The 27237-nt window shown below is 28.7% G+C and overlaps 1 protein-coding gene across 4 annotated transcripts in view; it reads left to right on the top strand.

Moving 5' to 3' along the window:
- LOC145268174 (uncharacterized) overlaps positions 1–27237 on the top strand; it is a 96354-nt gene that overhangs the window by 63090 nt on the left and 6027 nt on the right. For 2 of the 4 annotated variants that reach the window (XM_080123387.1, XM_080123388.1), the window contains 4 exons: positions 5301–5395; positions 12339–12632; positions 13778–13918; positions 14769–15433. In XM_080123387.1, coding sequence (XP_079979513.1) covers positions 5318–5395; positions 12339–12632; positions 13778–13918; positions 14769–15116 — 861 coding nt within the window. In that variant the 5' untranslated portion in view covers positions 5301–5317 and the 3' untranslated portion in view covers positions 15117–15433. Of the gene's footprint in view, positions 1–5300; positions 5396–12338; positions 12633–13777; positions 13919–14768; positions 15434–27237 lie in introns of those variants that run through there. The other 2 variants (XM_080123390.1, XM_080123386.1) reach the window with 2 other exon arrangements.

The following is a 27237-nucleotide window of genomic DNA, read 5'->3' as shown; positions in this document are numbered from 1 at the left end:
CTTGAATTGCATTTGTCTGCCCTTGATGTGTGCTCTCCAAATTGAAACCAAAAAATTGTTCTATGATAATAGTACATAAGTGCTGATTTTAGTTTTATCAGTAGTTTAAAATCTGTAAATATTCATCATTAATAGCAGAAATGGAAAATTAAATGGGGGGGGGGGATGAAAAGAATGGTTTTATGTATTCAAAAATTAAGCTTACATCTTTTGATTTTGATATCCCAAAAGTTCTGATTTTTCAGGTTTCAACTTTAATTAGCCGTCCCAACACTATTCTAGAGTAACAATCATAGCAATCCTGGTCTATGCTATATCACGAATTGTTGAATAGATGAAAATTTTTAAAAAGTTTAAACCGTTTAAGCATTTGAAAATCTTGAATTTAAATAAAGAATACAAAATCAAATTTTTTCTCAGTAAAATTTGGAGTCGTTATCTACACAAGATAAAATTGTTAAATCTTGTTTCTTTTTTTGTCACCCATATTAACAATAAAATGGGCTTGGCCAGGTTTCAGCGCTATTCCCAAACAACTTATTGTTACTTAAAACGAAGTTTTATTACAAAAGAATTTGAGTAAAACAGTTGCAAGTTGAACCGTATTCGAGAGATCAACATTTACTTTTTAGAAAATTTGGTGCTGTGATTTAAGTTTTACCATTTTTTTCTTTTTAAGTTTTATTTACCAGACGGATACTTATTTGTTTTTAACAATAGCCACATACTTGATTTAAAACAATTGCTGAGTGAAACAAAACCCTTAATGAAATAATACGTCATCATCACATGTTTTTTACACTTACGGATATAATCTGTGGATAGTAAAATCACATTTTATGACCAAGTAATGTAATGCTGTTTTAATCTTTCTTCAATTATTAAATAATTTTCAAAACCATCATTTTCTACAGTTTTTCATAGTTTTAAGAATAAAACATTTCAAGTCAATCCCCATTTCAGTCCTAAATGGATTTCAGCTAAGTTCAATAAATTTATTTTGTTATTTTTGGATGAATGGGTATTATGGGTTACTTAGTTTCCCCATCATTTAGGTAATTGATTTGTTTACTAAATGAAAACACAGATAGTAAATTTAAAATTTGCTAATTTTTTATTTCCTTTTTTCATTAGCTTTTTCTGTTTTTTTTTTTGTTTTTTGTTTTTTTTATAGATTTTTTTCAGGGTCCATTTTAAAACATTAGTCAAAATGTACAAAAAATGCAATAACATTTCTTGAGCAACGCCGGTTATGTACAGCTAGTATAATTGCTTTAGTTTTACTGCATTTTACTGTTTGGGAGGAATAGATGAAGGTGATATTGGATTGTCATTTCTAATTTAACCTTTTTTAATACAGCCATGTTGATATTTTGGATACTTGCTATAAATTACTACTTTTAATTGATCCAAAAAACATTGCTTTAAAAGGTTGTTTGGGAATAGTACTGAAATCCATCCATGGTTTTACCAATAACAGCAATAAAAGCTTAGAATAATAAACACTCCTAATTTGTAAATCATAAAATACAACATAATTTCGATAAAACGCATTAGAATGAAATTCTCCACTGAACTCTTCTGCAATTCAAATCTATTCTGCAATGAATTCAAATATAAATAAAAACTAGGGCTATCTTGAACTTTCCAGCTTTAAGATAAACTGCCATTGAAACGGAATTATCTTAAGTGAGTTGTAGTTTTAAAACAATTTGTTTTAATTAATTCAATTAATTTAATAATCAAACAATGCCGTAATAATATGACCTAATTATTATAGTATCGTTTGGTTATTTAATTATTGATTGAACTAAATTGTTTTAAAACTACAACTCATTTACTTAAGAATTCTGTTTCAATGACGGCTATCTTAAAACTGAAATGTTTAAAAAAAAAATTGATAAAATAAATGTTATCATGGCCATTATATTTGGAATTGTGATCTAGGGTTAATAAAAAAAAATCCAGTTATTTTAATCCATAGCTATTAACAGAATTTTTTTTTATCAGTCATAAAAAACAGTTTCAGTTTATGATTTGTTCATGTTTGTTATTTTGTAATATAACTGTTTGATACGGTTGGCAAATTAATCACAAAAAAATATTTTCCTTTACCTATTCAAATGAGCAAAGTGAGCTATTTGCATTAGAATAAAAACTCTTAAAGTTGCCACAAATATTGAACTTGAGTAAAATAATAAAGGGTTATGTTACAGCCACCTTAAAGCAGGCCTGGTCATTGAAAAATGACGTCGTGGCTGAGGTGCAAGCAAGCAAGATGTGTCAAACAGTCAGTGTCAATTATGAATGAGAGCTTTTTACAAAAAGAATTAGAAAACCTTAATACAAGTGAAAAAGAAAAATAAAGAACATGATTTATATTAAAACTGAACTTTGATATGTTAGCAGTATTTTCAAGAAAAATGATTGAAAAAAAAAATTTATTTAAAAATTATTTTAAAATAGGTGCATTTTTAATTTAAAATTAAAGTCAAGTGTGAATTATTGATTAAATACACTTAATAAATATAAAAAATTTATGGTATTTTCCCAGCAAAAAATACTCCCTTTTAATTGCACATGTTCAAATGTTAAATAATTTTTCTTTAGAAAAATGAAATACAATCACTTATAAACCAGTTTTATAAATTTCTTAGCAATTTCTTTAAGATCAAACCGAAAATACCACCTAGTATCGTGACCGTTGTACCTTATTCTGTGATGTCAGCAGGTCACGTGACTTTTAGTGCAATGGCTTTCTATTTATGGCGGTAGTAGTCTGATCTCCTATTTTTTCCTTCAGGAAGTAAGGTACCTGACCCCTTATTACTTTATTCACAACCAATATTTACAGCAACTTAAAATGCTTTTATTAAACATTTCTCAACACAAGTAAACAAAGGAAATTATTTTTAACTTATTTCTCAACTGTATTTTCGTGAAAGCAATTTATGCTACCAAATTTTTATTTTACTTTAGTTCTTAAATATCGATTTCTTTTAGCTTTCATGCCTTATTCCTTTTCAAAAGGATAAAAATATTTTGCCAAGCGAGCATCTTTCTTCAAAGTTGTCTCTTGCTTTAAAACCTGTCTTAGTTTTAAATGATGCCTTCTCAAAAATCTTTCCTCTTTAGGAAAAAAAGGAAAAGATGACAAAAAATTGTTACTTTGAAGTAATAAAGTCTAGCAAACACTTCCTCAGAGGTGAATTGTCCGATACTAACTTTTGAGCAGAGACATCAAATTCACCAAAGCTGGAGGCTATCCCTATCAACTAATCAGGGTTCAGTACTCCTTTGAACTGCCATAAACCTAATGCTTGCCCAGGACAGAACAGGCAGGTGTAATAACACTAATGATGGTGGTAGTGAAAATGCAGCTAATAGGATGCATAGCGACCAGAAATGTTGACTTTCTTCCCAACTCCAACACTGCTAAATGGTCAAGAAAATAAATTTTCTAAAATTCTTGACTTCACATTCCCTAAATAATTTTCTAATGTTAGAAAATACATAGTTATTATGATGATTAAACTAACTGGTAACTAAAAATTGTAGAAAACAATTCCGTAGATTTTCTTTTAAGAAATTCAAGTTTTCATCAAGTCAGTATTTTTTTTTCCCCCATTTATTTTGTTAATTATAAATAACAGGAAGCATTACCCCTTGTGAAAGGAAGGAGCATTCTGTGATTGATGCCCTTGATTGCTAATATTAATGAAATAAATGGCGTTTCTCAACCCAAATACAGAATTAATGAAAATTTGAATTTCTTAAATGATAAAAACAAAACTACTGAATTGATTTCCACAAAATTTGGTTACCAGTTTTTTGTAACCATAAGTATTTTCTAAAATTAAATTTTTATTTAGTATTTATTGAGAAGTGTTATGCCAAGAAGCAGTTTGTTTTTCTCCCCGCTCCCAAAAAGAAAAAGAAGAGATAAAATGTTTTCTTCTACATTTGTATACCTCTTTTCGAAGAAAAAGAAAATTAGCGAGTTTGTTTTCACCCTTTGCATTTTTTTCTCAACTTGTTTACAAAAATCACAATTTCGTTTTTCCGGATGAGTTAATTTTAATTACTTTTTTTTTTGGGGGGGGGGGGGGGGGGCTGTTAAAAAAAAAAAATTAAAAGAAAGCGATAACTGATTAGGTTCAATTTTTACTATGTTTTTAATATTGACCAAATGTCCCTCGAATACAATTCAACTTATGTTAATTTACTGTTTTTAATAACATTTTTGATAAAACCCGGTTTTAAGCAACAATAATTTTTTTGCGACTAGTGTATCGTTTAACTTTTAATGATTTCAGTGACTGAAATAGGATTAACCCAATATTACATATGAAATATTCCAAATAAGTACACACACAAACAAGTTTACAAGTAATATATATCCTGAAATAATTTTTTTTTGGGGGGGGGGGTAAAATAAAAACAAAAAAATTAACAAGCCTAGAAGTATTATATATCCTGTAATAATTTTTTTGTTTTTGGATAAAATGATTTTTTTGTATCTCTGATTATAAAATCCATAATTTATACAAATTAGAATAAATTCTTGTTATGAAATATTTTTTGTGTGGTGGTGGAGGGGGGTATTGCTTTATTTTCATGAACTGTGTAAAGTAGGGTTTTTTTTTATTTATTTTATTTTATAGTAACGTTCACGTGTTAGCTTTTAACTGAAATTCATTGCATACAAGAAGTTGTAAAAAATATGAAACCTACTTTAAAATATTTTACTTGTAGAAGAGACCAAATTGAAAGTTTAGACATGTTGCTAAATGATACTTTTATAAAAAAGAAACTCTTGATCTTTGTAGAAAAGGGATATTTCATCCCATATCATCCAACCATCCTCAGTTTTTTTCTCATCCCATAGACTTTAGCAGACACAAGATAAATCTGCAATTTCAGCTAAACTGGAGTAGGGAAACCTAATTTTTCTGGGGTCACAACATCCAAATTATTTCTAAAGGAAATTCATTTAAAAAAAAAAATTGGTTTCCCCTATTTCAATCTAGCTGAAACTGCAGATACTGTTTATAACCCGATTTTATGATAAAAAATTGAGGTTGGTTGTCTCTTGATATTCCAGAAGTATATTATATGTTCCTTAGTGATTTAGTATTGAAAGAGATGGATGAATGAGGAGACTTGTATTATTTCATACTTTACCCAATTTATAAACAATGTATTTTGATACACGCATACATGTAAACACTTTATAGTGTGTACATTATTTAAGCCTACATACACCAAGTGGTCTAACAGTGTTTACCTATCTCTCTCAGTCCTTTACGATAATTCAATGTTCTACGCTGAGCAAAGTATGTTGGATCCTTACCAAGACTCTTGCCGATTCAATCACCGGCCACGTCCTTATGAGGTAAGTATTATATTTTTTAGCATAATTCAATACTCTAGTTTGACTAAATTATTGCATATGGCTGGCTCATAATCACTTTCCCTCTTCTATTCATGCTATCAAAAATTATAAGAATTTCTCTTTTTATCACAGCTGTTTGCATACAAAGGATTTAAATAGATAAAACATGGATATTTTGTCTGATTATTCCATGTATATAAAACTCAGTATCTGCTTTTTTTCCATATAGAATGAAAGATCAGGGAATTTACATTAAAAAACAAAAACAAAAAAAAAAAACCATATAAAAAGATCAGAATTTACATAAATTCTCTACAGAAAACAAATGATCCTAAATCTCTAGGTGTCTCTCTAAGGAAGTTGGAGAACCTCTCTTAAACCTTCAAATATGCTCTATTTTTGTTGAAATTCAAATAAAATCAAATTTTTGTGGAAAATATAATTGAAATAATCCTGAATCTCAAAGTGAAGTTCTGCTCTATAGCTCTGAGTAGTGATGGAAAGGATTAGGGAGCTAAGGAGGCAAAATTCCTTTAAAAATTCAAATATACCATATCCTTAAAATATCCTTAAAATTCCGTGGAGATAATAATAAATATTGCTATTTTTTTTTCTTTTGAGCTATACAGCAACCCTCCAATTACCTAAACATGTTTTTTGAACTGTCTTTCTCATTAGCTTTGCTTCTTTAATCAAACTGGTTCTCAAAAACTTCATTTTTTTTTTTAAATCATTTTCTGAATGAAAGGAAAAACCACCACTCTATTTTCATGCATTTCCATTAAAAATGTTTCTGAATATTTTCACGTTTTCCAGAAGAGTTTATGGCTGGCCATAGTTTGGAGATCTCTGTTTTAGCCTAGTTCGGATGAGTTTTATTTTTTATAATAATATACTAAGGCATTTTATGTTCAATTACATTCTTACCTTTCATAAACATATTAAAATATGAGATCGTCCAATCAGTAGAGATTAGTTATTAATCTAATGTCACTAAGGTCAACATTTTCGACTTTACCCATATTAAAATAAATTGTTCTTAAATCAAATTGTCTTCCCCGTCAACTCAAACAGTATAAGTTAAAAAAGTAACATTCGTTTTAACCTGACAGATATTTTTACGATAAGATGAGAGAGAACATTGTTTTCAAAAAGAATTAAATTGTTACAATTTTAAATAAATGAATAAAAGACATATTTGCTTTATTTAAAGAATATTTAGCTGAAAATGACTTACTTTTATGCAAGAAGAGTAATTTCTTTAATATCAATGACTTTGACATTGTTTCCAAAGAAATATTTATTTATTAAAAGTAAATTATATAGATTAATGTAGAAAGCATTATAGGGTTTCCACACGTACTGCTGGTTTTATTCAATTCAGATATGTTTTTTGTTTTTTTGCTTTTGACTCTTCACTGTTTGTTTCCCTCTTGTTTGGACTCCCATCTTTCTATCCTTGGAATTTCTGGAATGATATCATTTTTTTATTTTTATTTTTTTAGACACAAGTGGAAAAAAAGTGTTCTTGTGTTACTAAATTAGAAAAAAAACATGTCATTTATAAAAAAATAACATTCAACAAAACCTTCATGCTTATTTATGAATCAATGTGTATGTAAATATGTGTTGATTCAAATAACACTTAAAAACTAAAATGACTTAAATGCACCCCAGTCAGGTGGGTGCAGATATTTTTATTACTATAAACAAGTTTACATGGCCGCGACACTGGACATGCTAATGTTTTAGACAAATGGTTGGTTAAAATCATAAGTCCTCGTCCAGTGATAATAAATGGTTGCTTTCTACAGAAGAAATTAGTCATATATATGATTTTTCTTTCCTAAAATGATAAATTTTTTCATATTAGAAAAAAAAAACATAAAAAATAGTAAACTATAGGCATTAATTTTTAATATTTCAAAATTATTTAAAAAATAAAAATGAATTTCCATAATACTATTTTTCAAATGCAAGGAAATTCATCATTTTAAGCTAAAAAAATATTTGATTAAAATCTATGATACTAAATCATCTATAATCTCTTATTGTAATTTTGATCAAAATCCATTACATAATTTTGATTCTAGAAAAATGTATCAAGGGGTTCAGTGTCTAAATTTGAAATCTTTGAATTTTCAAGAGGGCGAAGGTACCCACAGTATGATTTAAAAAAACCCTTTCAAGTATTGCAAAAAAAAAAAAAAAAAAAAAAAAAAAAAAACGAAATCCAGTTAAGATTTATTAATTGATGTCTAATACCTATTTGTTACAATTTATCAAAAATCAAAGTATCTGAATTTTAATGATATTCTAACTACCCTTTTTATCTTCTTTGCATGAAACTAAAACTAAATATAGCCCACATATTTATCCCTTACATTCAGTAGCTGTATTCCAAAATCCATAATGATCGGTTAATAAGTTTAGATGTGAATCTTGTACATACAAATATTTAAACATATAGAACATAGTTGACTTTATTATATAGATAGAGATTATGATTTACATTTTCATGATTTGGTACACAAATGCATTAAGTGAACATTTTTTTATTAAAATGCTGAATAGTTAACTTTCATTGCTTCAAGAAAATGTAAATATGCTTTTACTAACATTGCCATGCTATGAAAATAATTTTTAAAATCTTTTTAAATGCTATTAAACCTTTTTCAAGATGATTGTTATTATGAGTTGATTCCAAAAAAATGTACTACATGTTTGTAGATATTTATGAAAGTAACATTTGTTTTCTATAGAAAATAAGTTATGCAATAAAAAAATAAAATATTTTTTTTTATTTTCAGAAGAATCCAATCTAATCATTTTAAATTTGTCATTCATATATATTTTCCAAAATCTATATGTATTGATTTTTGTTTTTTAATCTTTAAAGCCCAAATTAGTACTGCTGAAATTTAAAGAGAAGAAATATGACCTTTTATAACAGGGGATTTAGAGCTTAATTCTTAAGTGGAGGAGGTCCGTTCAAATGTTTTACAGTCAGTCCAACAGTGACTGTTGCTGCCAGTCCTTTTTGAGAAGAGTTTAGTTTATTGCTGATTGCCTGAGGCATCCTACCGGGAAATGCTGACAGGTAGTACACTTCAGAATTAGAGGAAGACAAACAGAAGGCAAGTCCCAATGACTTGCAAACCTGTTTCATGTCCAGTTATAATAGTTGTTCTTTTTATTGAGAAAACCCTTTTCTTTTTCTTTTTTACATTACATAAATTATTAAAAAGTATATATATATAAGTGAAAGTGTGTGTGTGTGTGGATTTCCCTACCAAATAACTCAATTTTCAGTTCAGATTTGACATAAGGAGTATTATTGAGATTTGGGGAAAAAATTTTAATCAGTTTTCAAACAGAAATTTGGCTGTCAAGGTATCAAGTTCACTGATTTGACCTTTGAAAAATTCCTCCACCAATTTTGGCTCAAAACACTTGGAATTTTAAATGTAAATTACTTGGACATGGATCAAACTTTTTCATTTGATTTGAGCTCAAAAATATAAATGTTTGGGTCAAAGTTAAAAAAAAAATTGAACCCCGCAGTCTCTACCAAATTACTCGGTCACTTTCTGGTCTAAACATTTGAAATTTTACATAAAGGGTATTCAGACATAGGGCAAGCTTTTTAATCAGTTTGGGTAAAAAGTTTGAGTTGCCAAGGGGCAAAGTTCGAATGATTTTATCTTTGCGGTGTCTAGCAAACTACTCAGTCTAAACATTTGAAATTTATACATAACAGGTATTCAAACATGCGGCAAGTGTTTTAATCAGTTTTGGGGCTAAAATTTGGCTGCTAAAAGATCAAAGTTGGAAGAGTTGATCTTTGCAGATTCTACCAAATTTCTCCACTAAGTTTGGGTCTAAACACTTGAAATTGTAGGTAATTTGGACATGGGTAAAACTTTGTAAAAAATTTGTATATGTGATAATAAATGTTAAGGGGTCAAAATTGGGGTCAAACTTTTAAAAAATTTACCTCTGCGACCTCTTCACACGTAGGGCAAGTTATGAACAGTAAATAGGGCTCAAGCAAAGCCAGGCTGAATTGCTAGTATATATATACATATATATTTATATTTAAGTGAATAAATAGGGAGAAAAATGGTACAAAGCAAAGACATTGGGCTAGGTTCCCACACCTAGAATTTTAAACAGTAAAGATTTTTAAACAGCAACATTTTTATGTCCTCCACCAATCACAAGCAAAAATTTGTCTCATTGATCAATTAAATGGAAGATGTTTGAAAGAGAAGAATCGGTTTGTATTGCTTGATTTTTTTTTTTTTTTTTTTTTCAAAAAACAATTAACATCAAAGTATACTATCTATTTTAATACTATACTTTATCTTTTGTTGGGACAAAAATAAAAACAATGACGTCAGTCTATAAGCATTTTTTCTTCACTAACCAAGGACAAAAAAGATAAAGTATATAATATAGAACATATACTACACTTTAATGTTAATTTTATTTAGAAAAGGTAAAATAAAAATAATCCAAAAAGAAAAAATATTGTAAAAGCGGGCAATATTTAAATCAAAGGCAAAGTTGAACAAAGTTTTTTAGTGTTTGCAAAATCTATCTCACCAAAAACAAGGATTATGGATTGGGAAGAAATTGTTTAAATTGCCACAGTCTAGAAGGATTTCTTCATTATCTGCAAGCAAAAGATAGAATATAGTATCAGAACAGTTACTCTACTTTAACATTGGTTTTATTTTGAAAAGTAAAAATAAACCAAAAAATATTGTAAAATTGGCAAATATTCAGAATTGACATAAAAAAAAAACTGATTTTTATTTTTTTTAAGTATTCAAAGTAGACGTTCTTTAAAAAATGGCTGCCATTAATTTGAGTCCATTGTGTTTTGTGGTGGGTATAAAAATTGTTTTTAAATAAATATTTGTAAATAAGAAAAAACGAATGATATACCAAATGCAGAGGAATTTAGGGATTTACTGACCTGCATAATTTTAACATGCTGAAAAAAAAACTTATTTGTTGCTTTAAGATACATGAGAAAAAATGTCTGCTTGTCACTAACTGTTGGGGGAGGGGAGGAATATTACAATATTACCAAAACAAAAAAAAAAAAGTGGAAAATAATTTGATGATTCAGGTTAGTGTCATTAATTCAATGCAAATGAATATGGATTTATAAAAATCAAACAATTGAACTAATTGTTGTCTTTAAGTTTAATTCCTTAATTTATTTTTTTAAAGTTGAAAATCGAAATTTAATTGATTGCTATTTTGCAAAAAAATAGGCATAATTGATTTTTAAAAAATCAAATTAAAAACTAATCTTTGCTTATTTGGTATTATTACTCTGGGTTCAGGGTTATTTTTTTTTTTGTCCATGAAGGGAAAAATGTAGATATAATTTTTTGTTTATTTTGATAAACTTATTTTTCCCCTTTATATATTGTATCAAAGAGTATAATAAACATTCTGTGAGATTTTCATTGATATTTTTCCTTGTGCCATTTTTTCCTTTTTATTCAATTATGCCATTTTCCCCCTTTAAATTAGTTTGTGTGCTCACTTGCAGATATGTTTTAATTATTTTCTAGAATAGAATTCCATCTAATAGAATTGTTATTTTATAACGATGACTACTTGAATTTTGTCTTAATGTTAAAATTTAAATCTGTTTAGGCAACTGGAATAAAAACATATTCAAAAATGATTTGATCTTTCATTGTTTCTAATGTTTTTTTTTTTGTTCCCCCCCCCCCAATGTTTTTACATTTTGTTCGTTTTATGCAAATGTTTTTCTCTGATTTCCTTTTCATTAAATTATTTAAAATGCATTACTTCAAAATATACTTAGGATAAGCAGTATTTGTTCCAGGTCTTTCTTTCAGGATTAAACATTATTTCATTAATTATACAATTTTTGAGAGATTTGATATTTCTTCAGTTTTTTTTCTCTCCTCATTTTGTTAAACTCTTTAAGCATTTTTATATGATTGAAAAACTGTTTCTTGTTTCTGAGTAAATATTGTTAAAAAAATATTTAATGTCTATATACTGTTATTTTTTTATTAGGGGAAAAAAGGATGAAGGGGATATTTTAAAATGTTATATTTTCTTTATACATGAATGTTTTTTGTTTATAAAATATTGAGCTTTCAGATTTTATAAACTCAGTTGTCATTGATATTGATTTTGAATTTTTTATCACAAAATTTTTATCATAATTTTTTATTTGTTTAAAATATTAGGCACACAAAATAGAATTTGATTTTTTTAAAACTTGATTGACTGATAAAAAAGGAATGTTCATTACTTAAAAGGTTTTCTTTGAAATTGTTATGCTTACAAGCCACTAAAAGATTAGTGTTAAAGAGGGGTAAAGATTGTTTGTTGAAGAAAGAATTGAAATGATTAGGATAAAAAAAAATTGATTACTTATAAAAACGGTTTAAAGTAATTGTTGACATTAGATTGGAATATTAGAAGTTACAGGGTAATTATGTGACAATATTATTCTATTCTCAAGTTTTCTGCCCAATATAAACCAGTTAAATATTTACTAGACAAACATAATCTTGATAGATTTCCTTGGTGCTCTTCTTGTATATATTTTGTGAAAGCTTAGGCTATTGTTTTCTCATTTAAGTTTTTCACACATCTCTCCCCTTTCTATGAGTAACCGAAACACAAATTAAAATGGGAATCTGAATTAGTTTTATAAAATATGCTGCAGCAACAAAAATATCAGCTATAGCTCTGAGTGAGGCATACAATTTTTACATGTTTCCTTGAAATTTTTTGGGTGAGGGTTGATAATTTTTATTGTTTGAAACACTGTTCTCCTCTTTTTTGGCTAATGTCTGAAGGAGATATGAAAATAACAAAGATAATAGTAGTCTGAATATTTCAAATAGTGTATTATTTCTTCTATTTATCTTCACAGCATTATTCAATCCCTTCTTCGACACCAAGTGGAGGGACAGCATATGCATCAACTTCTACGCCAGCCACGTTAACACCAAACCTTGGAAATCTTCAGCAGGCTTTTATAGAACTTCAGTCAGTTCCATCATCCTCATCTGCTTCTGTCGCAGATCAAAGTCATTATGCAGGAAACCATTCAGTGGATCCGTCTGTGGGAAGCTATTCACAGTACGATGATTCATGTGATGAAGATTCATCGGCAGAACCGAGGGCATTAGTCGGAAAAATTGGATCAAAAATAAAAGAAGAAAAGGTAATTAAAACGATTTTTTCACTTTTTCAAAATTTAATGAAAAATTAAAGTATAACTTTTTTTTCTTCAACCATATATTTTTTCTTCAACTAAATATTTTTTCTTCAACCATATATTTTTTTCTTCAACCATATATTTTTCTTCTTCAACCATATATTTTTTTCTTCAACCATATATTTTTTTCTTCAACCATATTTTTTTTTCTTCAACCATATTTTTCTTCTTCAACCATATATTTTTCTTCTTCAACCATATTTTTCTTCTTCAACCATATATTTTTCTTCTTCAACCATATATTTTTCTTCTTCAACCATATTTTTCTTCTTCAACCATATTTTTTTCTTTCAACCAAATAGTTTTTTTCTTTCAACCATATATAGTTTTTTCTTTCAACCATATATAGTTTTTTCTTTCCACCATATATAGTTTTTTCTTTCCACCATATACAGTTTTTTCTTTCAACCATATACAGTTTTTTCTTTCCACCATATATAGTTTTTTCTTTCCACCATATATAGTTTTTTTTCTTTCAACCATATATAGTTTTTTTCTTTCCACTATATATAGTTTTTTTCTTTCAACCATATATAGTTTTTTTCTTTCAACCATATATAGTTTTTTTCTTTCAACCATATATAGTTTTTTTCTTTCAACCATATATAGTTTTTTTCTTTCAACCATATATAGTTTTTTTCTTTCAACCATATATAGTTTTTTTCTTTCAACCATATATAGTTTTTTTCTTTCAACCATATATAGTTTTTTTCTTTCAACCATATATAGTTTTTTTCTTTCAACCATATATAGTTTTTTTCTTTCAACCATATAGTTTTTTTCTTTCAACCATATATAGTTTCTTTCTTTCAACCATATATAGTTTCTTTCTTTCAACCATATATAGTTTCTTTCTTTCAACCATATATAGTTTTTTTCTTTCAACCATATATTGTTTTTTTCTTTCAACCATATATTGTTTTTTTCTTTCAACCATATATTGTTTTTTTCTTTCAACCATATATTGTTTTTTTCTTTCAACCATATATTGTTTTTTTCTTTCAACCATATATTGTTTTTTTCTTTTAACCATATATTGTTTTTTTCTTTCAACCATATATTGTTTTTTTTTAATGTAAAATATTTTTTAGGATGATATGATGCAATCATTGATGCGTAATCGCCTTTGTCCTGAAGAGGAAGAGCGTCGTAGAATTAGACGTGAACGCAATAAAATTGCTGCAGCAAAATGCCGTCAGCGACGAGTGGACCACACAAATCGTTTAATACAAGTAAGTGTGGAATAAATGGCATGATTTTATTTGCAACATTATACAGAGTTCTGTAAGATCAGAAATAAATTATGACCATCAATTGGCAATATAATATTTAAATAGAAGAAAAAACAGTCATTAAAATATTTATAATTTGGTGCATATAAAAATGTCTGCAGAAAACTCAACCTGGAATTTTATTAAATAAGAATTTTATGTTCTTATTCAGATTGGCACTTAAATGGTGGCAATTAAAAGTAAAGAAAATGCAGAAAAAGTCTGTTTGATCTACATACCAGTCACAGAATGAAGATGAAATGTTTAAAAAAAATCACAAAATTTGATCAAGTAGTTTTTGTTTTTTTATTTTTATTTCAAGGAAATAAAATCTTATGACTAAGTGAATTGTACTTTTTTTCGTCTGCCATGATTACATCTGATGAGGGGGGGACAACTTAAATCTAAGTGTTAAGATGAAAAATCAGCCTTCAATGCAGTTTAGTAATTGCCAAAAATCGTAAATTTTGATTTTCTTAATTTTAAATAAAAACTATTTGATCAATTTATATGATTTTAGGAATATGACATAATCTTTCAATAACGAGTACATACGTCATACAGACTTTGCTGAATTTTTTTTTACTTTTAATTGCCATCATAAGTGCCAATTTGGATAAGTACCAAAGTTGAAACTAATGTAAATTCTTCACTAAAAACATTAAATAAAAAAAAAAGAAAAACTGTGCTTCGCCAGTGTTCACACTCACTATTTATCTTTACGTTGTCTTTCACAAAAACGAAGTAAAAGTTGAAAATTTTAGTGAATGTGTCCTAATTACAATGTGTTTCTTTTGTCCCTTCATTGCAGGAGACAGAAAAGCTTGAAGAAGAACGTGCAACATTGCAAGATGAAATCCAAACGCTTCGCCAACAGAAAGATCAACTTGAGTTTATTCTACAAGCACACCGGCCGTTATGTAAAGCTCCAACACCCAAGAATACACTACATGACAATGGAAATACGTTACATGATGTTAAGGTGAAGACTGAACGCGACCTAGTGACCACCTGTAGTGGAACTAATCCTACATTGCCTCTATCTGCAATTAAACAAGAAGGAGGGGGAGATACTTATTATGCTTACACAACAGATGGTGGAGGAGGTGGTGGTGTTGGAGGGGCAGGATCCGCATCTCCAACTCTGATTTCATTATAGGATTATTCCTGTCCATTAAAGAATAAATTTTTTTAAAAAAAGATTAAAGCAAAAAAAAATTAATATTAAAAATTCACAAAAATGTAATAGACAAGATTTTATAAGAACAAATTAAAGTAAACTAAAAAACAGTCACTACTAACAAGTGAATCTATATTATCTCATTCAATAATTTCCTCCATTTTTATAGAAAAAAATTTTTAATCAAAAAAAACAAAAAAAAACTTGATTCTGTTTTAATTATATTTTTATTGGTAATCATGTCTAATATTGACATAAATTATTTTAAAGCAAATACAGTTGGGAATCCAAAACTATATTGATTTACCTACTCATTTGTGACCTATTTGCGTTAAAAGAATTTAATCTTTAAAAGAAGTTTAAAGGGTGCTTATTTTCATTAAAACTTGAATGAAATCTTGCAGTTCAAAATAAAATAACAGGAACTTTTATGAATATATTTACTTATCAGTGAAAATATTAGTGTGCACCAAAAATTATGGAAAATTATCGAGTAGAATTTTAATTAAAAAAAAAAAATTATTTGGAGTCCATGGATTTTATATAACGAGACTGCCTGATAACTTACTTTGTATTAAACGGAAGATAATCTTCTATTACAAACTTGGTTTGATGTGAATGTCGTTCAGACTCCAAATAGTAAATTAATTTTATTTATTAAATTTCTACTCGATAATTTTCCATAATTTTTGGTGTACACTGATTATTCATAATTTTTTCCTGTTATCTTTTTTTTTTTTTTTTTTTTTTTTTTTTAGGAATTGACATATTTCACTTGAGCAGCGTTTGGCGCACTTTATACTTTAACCAAAATAGTGACTATGAGGAGGCAAGTAAATAGGGATTTATTGAAGAACACTTTTACTTAACAGTAATTAATTTTCTTCTGTTTTTGCAAATAAATGTAAAAGAGCTTAACTCTACAAAATTAAAAATATTTAAAATTAATAATGACACTCTCACCATTATGCCAAAGTGTTTGTTAATTGGGAGACTAGGGTTCAATCCTCAGTCAAGTCATAGGAAAGGCTTAAAAATGGTATATGATGTGCCCTTGCTAAACACTCAGCATTACAAGGGAGGATCAAGGGCAAGTGCAGTACTCCTGGGAATGGAGTGACACCCTTCACTACAACTCAAATGGAAAGAGAGCTTTGGGTTGCCCTTAACTATACTTTGCCACAGCTTAGCTTTGTTAATAAATTATTATTATCCTCATAATGCTGTCACTATTTTATTTAAAGATAAATTTGTTACAGTATAAATTGGTCATTAAATTAATAATTAAACAATTTTTTAGTTAAAAAGTTTCAATTATACAAATGTATTAAATATTTTAAGAAATATTCAAAACCATATAAATATTTTAGAATATTAAGTAAAAAAAATAAGATTTTTAGTCAAGCAAAGGGATAGTTGATGTATATTCTTACAGTTATACAATGTATGCATAGTTAAAGCCTGTGAACCATTGCAAATAAGTTGTAGAATTTATAAAATATTTATATAAGTTTAATAAACTCAATAACCAAAAAATTATTGAAATATTTCATGTTTATTTTCTTTGTTTTAAAGTCGTCACACATTGAAAATAAAGATGATTATAAAGATATTAAAGGAGTTTTAAAAACATGTTTGAGATAAAAAATAATTTAATTTAAAAGTAATTTCTATTGATAAAAAAAAATAGACCAAGTATGCAAATAGAGGGGTGTGGGGTTTGGATGAATTTTTATAATAAAAAAAATTATAAATATGATACATGTAAAAAACATAAAAATGATAACACAAGAAATGCATGAAAAAAATTTTTTAATGAAAGGAACTATAAGAAAATGGTGGTCAGATAAGATTTTGTTAAAACTCATATTTAAATTGTTTTTTTTTCGTAAAATGTGTCATGTTGTGTGTGTGTGAGTGTATGAGAGCGAGATGTTTATGGACGTTAAAATTTTGTTTTTATGTTTTACCTTTTCTTTTTCATTTAAAATCTATTGTCCAATTGTCTTAAGCTCATGAACATTTTGCTAACACATAGTGTCTTTTCATTAACTTGCAAGTATTTCATTAACTTTGTCCAGCGACGATTGCATATACATGAATTTTACTGCCTTATTAATGGCATATCAACACTCACATTTTCTATTAAAAAAATAGTAAGACGTATAGAACAGATGCATACACAAATCTATATTTTATATGTTCAAAGATTACATGGATACAAAGTTACTTTTCTATATGACTTAACACTGTTAATGTGATAAATGTGCATTCTCTTTCTGTTCCAAGATCTATATAGCCATTTGGGTGTAGCACTAAGGGAGGTAATTCAGTATATATTCAAGCAAAAACTAGTATCAAGTAGAACTGACTAAAGTATTGTTATTAAACAATATTTTCCCCCCCAAAAAATTATGAAAGTTGTAGGTAAGTTGATGAGAATAGAAAGGTATTGTCATTTTATAAAATCTAAGCAGATAAGTACAAAAAAACAAAGATGTGTGTTGTTGTTAAACAAAATTCTGATTATTATTCAAAAAGGAACATGGTGCTAAATAAAAGCTGACATTTATCTACTAGCTGGACCTGTGGAAATTCCACAATTATATCATTTGCTGCCATACATAAAAATATTCTATGGACGGCCAGCACAAATGCAAAACCTCCACAATATTTTTGTACCACTTTTGTCTGAAATGAAATATGCTTATCTCAGTACCCTGGTTAATATAGCTTCGGAATATATCTTGTTAAAACCGTTGTGAGAGTTTGTGGTATATTTCCATTCAGTGCAAACACAGACCATACAATATTATTGTACCATTGTTGAACAGAACAGGTTCTACACTTTGATACTAGTCCAAAGAGTAAAAAAATATATTTTAGTCCCCATTCGATACAATAATAATATCAGAGGAAATTTTTTTAATTACTTTTTTCCCTCATGGTATTATCAGGTGATTTTTTTTTTTTTTTTTTTTTTTAAGGGATGGGTGAGGTGAAGAGTGATAAAATGCCTACAAAGTTGAAATTGCCTTAACGCATTATTTTACAGATGTGTCACCTGCATTTTTAAATGTGAGGTATGTATGAAAAGTAATAGGACTCGTGTTCAAACATTTTATTTCAATTATGAACGATACAAAGTAGCCTCCTAATATAGACAGCTGTAGACAGATTCTTTTGCGATTAAACCTCCACCACCATCCAAGCTACACACACACACACACACATATATTACATATAAGTTATCACATCAAGGCTCAGAGGCCACTTGAGGATAAGAGTTAATGAGTGTACCGTAGTCAATGGGACAATATCATAGGAATCTTTAGTAGTGGAGATTTGGTAAATTGGTTTACTTAAGGAGAACGGCTCATCAAGAACTTGTTTATGTTGGACTTGAAGACGACCATATTGTAATCAGCTGGAAAGCAAGCAAATGGGAGACAATTCCATGGGCATTTTGATTTTCAAAATAAGTTTGCCATGATAGTCCCATTAAGCTTAGGATGAAAGAAAAAGTCACAGCGAGCAATGGTAGGTTAATTATAAGATTGGTCTAGTATAGTGATCTTTGTGGCGAGGAACTGTTCAAACCATTTAGGTGGGAAATAAAGCTGTAGGTAAACACACAAAGATGAGGTCATGCTCTCCCCACTCCATATTTGACACAGAAATGCTGCCATGGTGTACAATTTATCATATCTCACATGCGGTGAGACACTTTATAATATGATGTGTTGCTTTTACCTTCACACAAACATATTACAATGTTGGCACGATGAAGGAATTGTCAAGGTGGAACTTATAGCCTCTTTTTTAAGACAGTGGGTTTTCACCCCAAAAGTTTAATATCTATAAGCTGAATAATTCAAATCGAATTATTTTATCATTTGCCGAATGTTTATTTACAAAACGTACATATTCAAAAGAAATCAATTTACAAACGATTTATATGCAAAATAGAATCTATTAAATATTTGAAAATATTACGAACCCTTAAATACAAAAAAAACCCTTTTACCAAAATAAATGAAATTGGCATTAAATAACCTAAAATGATTGATATACCGTACCGTATGATGCATTTGTATGCATCAGACAATGATTTCTAAAATTACTTTCATATATGATTGATGCCTTACATATAATATAGATTGTCTCTTCCAGCATATATAAATATCGGTACTTTTTTAATTTAATAAAGACTTTTAAAAAATGAAAATATTGAAGAAAAAAAAAAAATTTGTACGTACCCATCATGGAATAAAGTTTTCATAAAAGAATTTCATTTAATTTGATCAAGTAGTTTTTTAGTGTTTTTTTTTACAGAAGAAAATCAAATTTTAATTTAATGTTTTGCTGACGAGGATGAGGTGGGGCGTCATGGGAGATAACTCCATTACCATTTAAAGTTTTTAAAAATTTAACAAGATTCTTTTGCAACATGGACAGAAAAAATACTAAATATTTTAGAGTTTTTTTTTATTTATTTATTTATTTTTTTTTCATTATTTTACAAAGTTTCTCTATCCTTTTTTACTCCCTTTTTCCTTTTGTCCTTTTTCATTTAAAGGCATTCCTCACCTCGGCTATGAAACAGGCAAGATGGCCATGAGATGATCAATCTCATTAAAATTTGATTTTCCTCTGTAAAAAAAAAAAAATACTTCATTAAATTAAGTGAAATCTTTTTGAGAACTTAATTCCATAACCGGTACATGCAATATATATATATATATATATATATATATATATATATATATATTCATTTTTTTAATGTCTTCATTAAACTAAACAAGTATCTATTCTTTTGCATGTAATACTAAGGGAGATAATTCGGCATATATAAATGCAATGGTTATTAAATAATTGGCGCTTGTGCATTATAATTGGATATTTAAAAAATAAATAGAAATGGCACATTAAAAACAATATTACATATTTACATGTCATGTCAAAATTAGTAAAAATTTAGGAAATTATGAAAAATGAGGAACTAAAAACTCTTTGAGAATTATTTTACAAAAAAAGACATTGATCTACCATTTTCTAACTTGGAATAGCGAAAGTTAAATGAAAACAAGTCAGTTTGTCATAAGCAATTGGTCGCAATATACTAAGCCAACAAAACTACTCATTCAAGAAAATTTTATTTTTTCTTGTAATTATTTTTCTACCAAATCATTTTTTGGAATTTTTACTGATTTCAGCAAATGTAGTAGTGTTTTACCTAAAATGTATTTTTATATGTAATAGTGTTTTACCTAAAGTGTATTTTTTATATCAAATGCACAAGCATTGACTAATTTCAATTCCCTTTTCATACGTAGCACACCTAGTCCCATTACTTTTCAGACAGATCTCATGATGACTCTCATGATTTACTATCAAGTTTCTTTTTGAAATAATATTCAAAGCTTTTTTGTCAACAACTTGAAATTTATGTCGTCACAAATGGAAAAAGTTTTACGATCTGCAAATCGCAAGAGGATTTCTTCTGTATACCATAATTTACCGTGTAGCCAAAAGTAGAAAAGTTCACCATATGAACATATCAATGTATTCCCAAATGGTCACCCATCTGTTACTGACTAGGTTTAACATTTCTTAACTTCAGTAATCTAATGGGAACTGGTGTGTCAACTTGATTGCACCATGTCTCAGATCTAATATTTTTTTGCCAATTCATCCCAAACAAGGCATATTGTCACTTGGATGTAAGTGGCTGCTATTTGGGATTGTGTCTAAAGGACAACTGTAGGGAGTTGAGCAACGAGATGTATTATATTTAAACATTTTTTTGTACAGTCAGGGAGGGAATTCTGAAATTTAGCAGTTTGAGGGAAGGAGCTGTTAGAGTAGAAAGCTTTCCAGCATCCAGGGACCTCTACAGGGTTGGGATTTTGCTTAATAATTAATAAATTTACAACCGAATGACATTCCTGATTATGCAGATCTTTGTGTTTCGTGAATAATTTTAAATCTTTTAATGTTATCTAAACCTCAAGTCTTGTTTCTTCTCAAAATTGAGATCCATTTTATTTTGGATACACACATATCATCATTATCATTATACATGCATATTTAAACGCATAGAAGGAATTCAAATATAAATTAGTTTTCATGACCCATGTTAACATCTACTGCCAGTTGAGAATACAGTTATTTTTTCTTCCTGAAAAAAAAAAAAAGAAGCTTTTTAATTCAACATTTATTTTGAAGATGTTATATGCAATTGATTTTATTCAAATTTCCCTTTCGTAATTCACTACACACACAGATATTTTGGCGCTGTTTTACAATTTGTCACTGCGCAGAGGGAGACAACTCTCGTTTACTAAGAGATGTTTTTTCATGTTTTTTCATTTCCTGATTGAGGGTGCTCCATCCAACAATATTTTTTTAAATAAAAACATTAAAAAAAAAAAAAAAGCTGTGACGAAATTTTTTTTTAATTTAACAAAGTTGATAACATTAAAAATACAAAATGTAGTCTGCATGCGACTGTTAAAAGAAAACCAACAAACAACAATATTTTCATTAGCTGAAAGCATTTAAAAAAGAACCTGCAACAACTATTTTTTTTTTTTTTAATTAAAAAGCAAATGTTATGGTAAGGTTTTTAAGAAATTAATCTTCAACTTTAAAAATACAAAGAACGAAACTCTTTAATAAAACAAGGATGAAACTTTTACAGCTGCGTTTACAATCCCTCTGGCCCTGTCGGTGGGGCATTAGAATACACCCACTACCCCCCTGCAGAGGGTAAAAGTCCCTCAATGGGGGTCCTGGATATGACCATAAACTATATCCAGTGGTGAGGCCCCAGCTTGCGGGCTTTGGGGAGTGTGGAGCTACCGTTTAATTACCATTGCTCCCAGGTCCACTCTGACCCAGAGTGGTAGTACCTGTTAGGGTTCCAACTATGGGTTAAATAGAAACCGACGTGAAAACAACAAATATATTCTATCAAAAAATTTTTCTTCAAAATCTTTGGATTCGGCATTAAATAACCCAAAAAGGGTTGATATGCCGTAAAACAAAAACAACCAACCAACCAACCAACAATCCCTCTACAACTATAGTCACATTTTCATTTTTTTGTAATGTTAAAAACTAGATGTTGGTGTTATTAATATTATAAGCTTTGTTTCAATAATAATAAAAAAAGTCGCCACAGCTTTAAAAGTTTCATCCTTGTTTTATTAAAAAGTTTCTTTCTTGGTATTTTTTAAAAACCTTACCATAACATCTACTTTTTAATTAAAAAAAAAATTGCTGCAACTTCTTTTTTAAATGTTTAAATGAAAATATCGTTGGTTTGTTGGTTTTCTCTTAAGTTGTGGACAGACTACATTTTTTATTATTGTTATTAACTTTGTTACAGTAAAAAATTTGTCGCATTTGTTTGTTTTAATAAAAAATGTTGGATTGAGCGTCCTTAATTATGAGATAGAAAAATGAACGAATTCATTAGTAAAAGAGGGTTGTCTCCCTCTGCACAGTAAACTATTGTAAAACAGCGCCGATCATTTTATTACGAGGAAAATTCCAGTAACCACATCAGAAATGAATAAAGACATGGTTATTAGAATATAACTTTCTATTATTTACTTATACATGCTCTGGAATTTTCAAACATTCATATCTATTGAGCTTAAATCCTGAAAGACTTTACGTTAATAATACATATACATTTTTTTTTCATGTAAGCAATACATAGTAATGTAATTTATTATAATTGTTAACCATCCTTTTCTTTAATGATCTCTGATTAGTGAGAATAAATTGTTTTCAATTAGAATAGTTTGCTGATGGAGATGATGATTATTTGTCATCATGTGCGTTTCAAACAGATTTTGCAAAAAAATGTTAATTGAAAAGTTCAAGATGGACAAATGAAGTAAACATAGAAATGATTCCAACAGTGCAGTAGATCTATAATATAATCACTGTTCTTCCTTAAAAAAAAATGGAAACTCAACAAATTAAAAAAAAATTTTTTTACATTCCATAATCATTCCTCAGATTTGTTTTTTTTTTTACTGCTGTGTATAAGAGAGTGGGAAAATACTAACACAAAAAGTACAGTATATAAATGAAGTTGATTACAAAGAAAAAGTGCCCCTGGTCTCTGGTTTATAAAAAAAATGATTTATCATAAATTGGATGTTCATGGATAAAGATTAGATTATTTTTAATATGGACAGAAGACATTTTTATAAACTTGCAATATTTCGGAATAATGCTAAAATTCATGATCGTAATTCTTTTTTAATAAGTGATGGAATTCTATTAATTTGTTGTACATATATTTTCATATAGAAATATTTCCATATAAAAATATTTCTATATAAAAATATTTTTTTATAAAGAAATATTAAATGCATACAAAAAAAGTCCACATCAGATTTATATTTGATCAAAATCCCCTTTGATTGCACAAACAAATGCAGCATATCTATTTCTTCATCATAAAAAAAAATATTTTTGGCTGATTAAACAGTTTTGTCCTCTGCAGATTCATCAAGACTTTTTTTTTTTTTTGATAATTCAAATTATTTAACTCTGAAGAAAGGATCTATGATCTTTTTAATTGGTTGCAATAATAACAAAAAATGAATGATTCTTGAAAGCACTTGTAAGTTTTCTTCAAACTTTTTTTTAAGCGACCATATTTGCCTACTGCTGCTTCAAGACATATTTGTATTTCTTTGCCTTTCAACAACAACAAAAAAAACCCGAAACAATTTTTTTAGTTCTATTTTTTTAATTAATTTATATTTTTTCTTTAATTGATTAATAAAAGAATTGATAATCAAATGTTTTGTTTTGTGTTTCAGGGTAAAGAAAAACAAACAATTGTGTGTTAAAAAAAAGTTCATTTTTATTACAGATAACAAAACCATTTTGCCTTGTGGGTAGTTGATTAATAAAACTTAAAATTAGTTATGAAAAAAAAAAAAAGTCTAATTTAGAGTGTGGAAATAGGTAAAGTGAAATTCACTACAATTCTGACTTTATTTTTAAATAATACCAAAAATGTCTGACCTTTTTATTTTTTTTACATTTAAATTTTCTTTATTTTAGGTGATTTTTCCCTTGTTCAGGGCTTAGGTATTTTCTGGTATTACACTCTTCAGTTTAACTATTTTCAAATTCCGTGCTTTTGTCTAATCACTTCTAAGTTTTTAGATATTCATGCTTTTGCAACGGTTTATCCAAAATGAAACTTCCATATGATCATAAACGTGTAACCAATTTATCTTTACTATGCTGGCCAATGGTTTTGCTTTCAGCAAATCCTCTGACCTGATAGGTTTGGTTAACTTTCACATTGCATATTTGGTTATTTGGTTATGAATCTATCATTGTGTTGCAGACAGGTTAAAAAGGACTGGAAAGGGCCCAGCAATCACTGCAGTATATAATGACGCTCCTAACACAACTGCTATACACCTTATCGCAGATGTAAAGGTGGAAACAACTCACAACATTTCTCTCAAGTTGCCTTCATTCTTGTCGCTGTACTAAGTTCATACTCACCACATGCACTCAATCCACTAGATACCAGAAAGAGTCTACTGCCTCCAGAATATTGTCCTTTATTACCATCTCTTTATGAGGATGACCATCAATAAGATGCATCTGTTTCATGCATTTCCTGCAGTTGGGCTTTGGGGCTAACTTAACCTTTGGATCTCTGCACTTTTTGTGAACTCATAATAGGCATAGATTACATTTTATTGCATTGTTTCCAACACCCGAACCTAGCATACAGAACAAGGAATCTCTAAATTAAAGCCACACACCATTACTTTTGTTTTAAGCAAGTTTACCCTAAAAAAATTTGACCTCGATTCGATTACAATATAAAATGGGTTCAATTAAAATCAAGTTATTTCTGAGTATTTCCTGACTATAACATTTCATCTTGAGAAATTAATTATAAATGGGCTTGAATAGTTTAAAGAATAATATTTGTGATCATTATGATTATTTAAAAAAGAAAAACCAGAGGAAAGAGGCTCCCCTAAAAAAATAATTTGTTTTCACAATCTAAGATTATTTTAAAACAAAGTTCTTTCAATGTTTTGTCGTTTATCAAAACTTGAAAAAAAAAAAAAAGCTTTCCATTTATAAAATTAAAATTATAAAACGAGTTTCAAGTAAATTTATTATGAACATTGCTTTCCTCATTTTTATTGATGTACCCTGCTATCTCAACTGTTATACATTTACTAACCCAAACACGCTTATTCATTCATCATTGTCGTCAGGTTAAAATCCATTTTACATGGTGGCATGGTTTGTAGAAATGTACTTTCAAACTACTCTATCCAGCTCATTATTAATCCCTTTTTCTCTCAAATCCATTATTTTCATTTCCTCGCATGTTTTTGTTCAGCGCTTGTCGACCAACCGTATGACCTCAACTGTTTTGCATCTATTTAACCAAGAATGTTTTGACGTAAAATTATAAACTATTTTGTTAAAAAGATTATTGAAACTGTAGTTTGTATGTTGCTTATATATATATATATATATATTCCTTTATTAAGCCATGGTCATAAAACCGTTAGCAATAGACAGAGGCTACTTAATTAATTATGGAATGCGTAAAACTTGGGAATATCACGATAGTTAGCAAATACAGAACTCTGATGATGTGACAATGATACATGTTCATTCACACAATTCTGAGGCAGCACGTTCAGGACTACAGAACACAGTGCGAAAGGAGATCGCCGGTGCATCTGAGTAAACCCCAGTGTGATTATGCAGAGGGTCTAATGTGAATGTATATCATCATAGGTTTGGTCTTATGTGTGTGTGTATATATATATATATATATATATACATACTGAAAATGTTTTTTAAGCAGGGGGGAGGGGCACTCCTGTGCGCAATTTATATCTGCTTTCTTTGACTGACCCCCTTACCCTCAAAACGTGATGTGGATCTCCTTATGATTTGTGTTGAGACTCTAGTGCTGTCTATTACCCTAACCCTGAAACTATATTCCGTAGCAAAAGCTTGCATATGAAATACAAGACAAATGCATTGTATGCAAATGACTTGTTGGACAACATCTAAGGTTCGCTCTGTCATTCATTGTTTCTTCTGAATATTTACTTTTTGACAGAAATCAGAACCCCCCCCCCCACATCTTTCCAAATTAATAGTAATGGCTAGTCTACAGTTTGATGAACATTTTTAATAACATTTTATTGTCATTCCTTTTTTAATTCATCTCTTTTGGTGGTTCCAGTTGTGTTAGGGTTAGGGTATTCTCTAGTATCTCACGCATTAATTCATGGCATTCTTTTTTTTTTTTTTTTTAAATCTGCTCTTCAAAATGAAAGTGAAGAGTACCTTTTGATTCCATTAGAGTACCTGCGAGAGCTCAAAAGTCCTCGCATACACGGCACTTTATAATATGGCTGAGAAGCACGATTGGAGGCATATATGGCAAATGTTGGAAGGAAATTAAGTCTACTATATATGAAAATACATAGAATAACATTTTAATTGATACCTGAGAATGAAAAGATGTATTGAAAGCTAAATAAAATATGTATATGTATCATATCTTTCATTGGTCACCGACAAACGAGGGATTGAACCTAGTAATTCATTTCCATTTGCCTGTTTGTTCATACTTTTCTCAATAATCACACCTTGGATTTTTTTTTTTTTTTTTTTTTAATTTTGCACAAACATTAGTCATGGTGAAAGTAAATTTTTGCCAGAACGGATTTTCCATGATAACTTTGGTTGCCCCTCTAGGGGCCATAATAGGGGTAGAATTGCTCCAAAATCGTTCATTTGTTCACACTTTTCTCAATAACCACTATTTGAATTTTTAAAAAATAATTTGCACAAATATGGTGAACCAGAACAGATTTTCCAGAATAACTCTGGTCCCCCCCCCCCTCCCAGGGGCATTATAGGGGTAAAATTGCCCCCAAACCATTCATCTGTTTGCACTTTTTTTCAATAACCACGTCTAGAATTTTTTTTTTTTAATTTTGCACAAACATTAAACATGGTGAAGTAAATTTTTCGTTTGTGGCGGGGGATCTTACATGCT

Source organism: Euprymna scolopes, chromosome 43 (genome assembly GCF_053919585.1).
Source record: "Euprymna scolopes isolate OS-2025 chromosome 43, ASM5391958v1, whole genome shotgun sequence".
Taxonomy (NCBI): Eukaryota; Metazoa; Mollusca; class Cephalopoda; order Sepiida; family Sepiolidae; genus Euprymna; species Euprymna scolopes.
The sequence above is the reverse complement of the archived record's forward strand: the minus strand, read 5'-3'. Positions and strand labels throughout refer to the sequence as shown.